The sequence below is a fragment of the Tigriopus californicus genome, chromosome 5 (assembly GCF_007210705.1).
Source record: "Tigriopus californicus strain San Diego chromosome 5, Tcal_SD_v2.1, whole genome shotgun sequence".
Classification (NCBI taxonomy): Eukaryota; Metazoa; Arthropoda; class Copepoda; order Harpacticoida; family Harpacticidae; genus Tigriopus; species Tigriopus californicus.
This window is the reverse complement of record NC_081444.1, coordinates 5,133,317-5,134,876: the sequence shown is the minus strand read 5'-3', so window position 1 is coordinate 5,134,876 and position 1,560 is coordinate 5,133,317. Positions and strand designations below refer to the sequence as shown.

Genomic DNA, 1,560 nt, shown 5'->3' with positions numbered 1-1,560 from the left:
AACCTAGATTTTGGGAAGGCCTGTTTCGTTTTTGCTCAAAAGGTTGAACTGGAGCACGCCCTAGCGCGTTGTTCGTAAAACAAATGACCTCGGCATGGAGCTAACTTTAGAAAATGGGATTATGTCAAGGACCTCAGCCCCTTTATCAAGATCTTATCTTCGAGGTTCGATAAAGAGTCAGGACTTCTACTAAAAAGTAGTTTAAAATAACCTAGNAATAATTCTTTTCAAGAGTCTAGTGCTACTGCTTAGGGGGCATTTGCTCACTAGATGATTTTGGTTTTGGGTTGGATCAAACATATGACGGCAGGTATGACTAGCTCAATTGCAACTCCATTTTTTGCTGACTCTCCCAAACAGAAAAAGGGAGTTAAACTTGATATGATTGCTAAAAAGGTAAATGATCTTGCTGGGGGTTTGATTCTTCATCTGATCATACTGTATCGAAAAATAAAAAAAAGTCCCCAAATAAAAAAGGTTTTTTTCTACTTTTTTTCCGAGGTCTAGTACTGATAAAGTGATATATATTTGACGATTTTTGCCATTTACACACAAAGTTCCCTAACAGCATATACACGATAATGATGAAATATGTCTTCCTCAGCACTCCCACTCATGACAGCCCATCATATCGGTCCCGAAGAGCTACATTGGATGAAAAGCCATTAGACAGCTCGAAGAAAGTTGGACTTCTAGCCCAACTAAATGACATTGATCAATCAGGATCCTTGAAACCAGCCAACGTGTATGGGGATTCATTCAAAGCTGGAGGATACTCGCCATCTTTTGGTCCTGCCATGAAGCAACAGGCCTCTGTCACGTTTAGCACAGACTATGGAGATGAGTTAACTAAAGGGAAAGGGGGCTTTAAGGCTCACGGAGACCTTGATCAATCATTGAACTCGTCCATCGGATCCGTCAACTCGGTTGTAAGTCGAAAGACCAATCTTATGGAGGAACTTTTTGGTCCTGGGGCCAAATGAATATTGAGTGACCACTAGTGAAACAATAGAAGACATAAAATAAAGCCAGTAATTTTTTAGTGACGGTTACACAAAGACTGACTTTTTTCTTCATGGAGTCAAATCATGCTTTTGAAATCGCATCAATAGATGACACCTTAACAAAATGTTCAAAGTTCAAAGAACAATGGCATGGAAGTAGGCAACAAAAAAACCAAATCAATCTTCAAGAATATAACCTCCAGAATGGTTGAACCACATTTGCTTAATTTTGAAAGCTAGTCACCTTAAAAGCGAATCCTCTGGTCCATAGATTTGTAGACACTGAATGTCGGACGACCGACCACTCGGTGGACTAAACAGTACAATAAACTGGTTTGTGGTCAATTCACAGGAAGATGCGCACTAAATTTTAAGACTGGTTTTGAGAGTTGGGAACATTTATCGTGACAGAACTCTCGACAAGCCACAAATAATCTCCCTTATTATTATTATTATTAGTAATAATAATGATGATAATAATTATGATGATGATGATGATGATGATGATGATGATGATGATGATGATGATGATGATGATGATGATGATGATGATGAT

General features: G+C 38.6%; 1 protein-coding gene across 2 annotated transcripts in view; it reads left to right on the top strand.

Annotated features, from left to right (window-relative positions):
• LOC131881109 (lebercilin-like) overlaps positions 1 to 1,058 on the top strand; it is a 4,511-nt gene extending 3,453 nt beyond the window's left edge. For both annotated transcript variants that reach the window (XM_059227877.1, XM_059227876.1), the window contains exon 8: positions 605 to 1,058. In XM_059227877.1, coding sequence (XP_059083860.1) covers positions 605 to 983 — 379 coding nt within the window. In that variant the 3' untranslated portion in view covers positions 984 to 1,058. The remainder of the gene's footprint in view (positions 1 to 604) is intronic.
• The last annotated feature ends 502 nt before the right edge of the window (positions 1,059 to 1,560 follow it).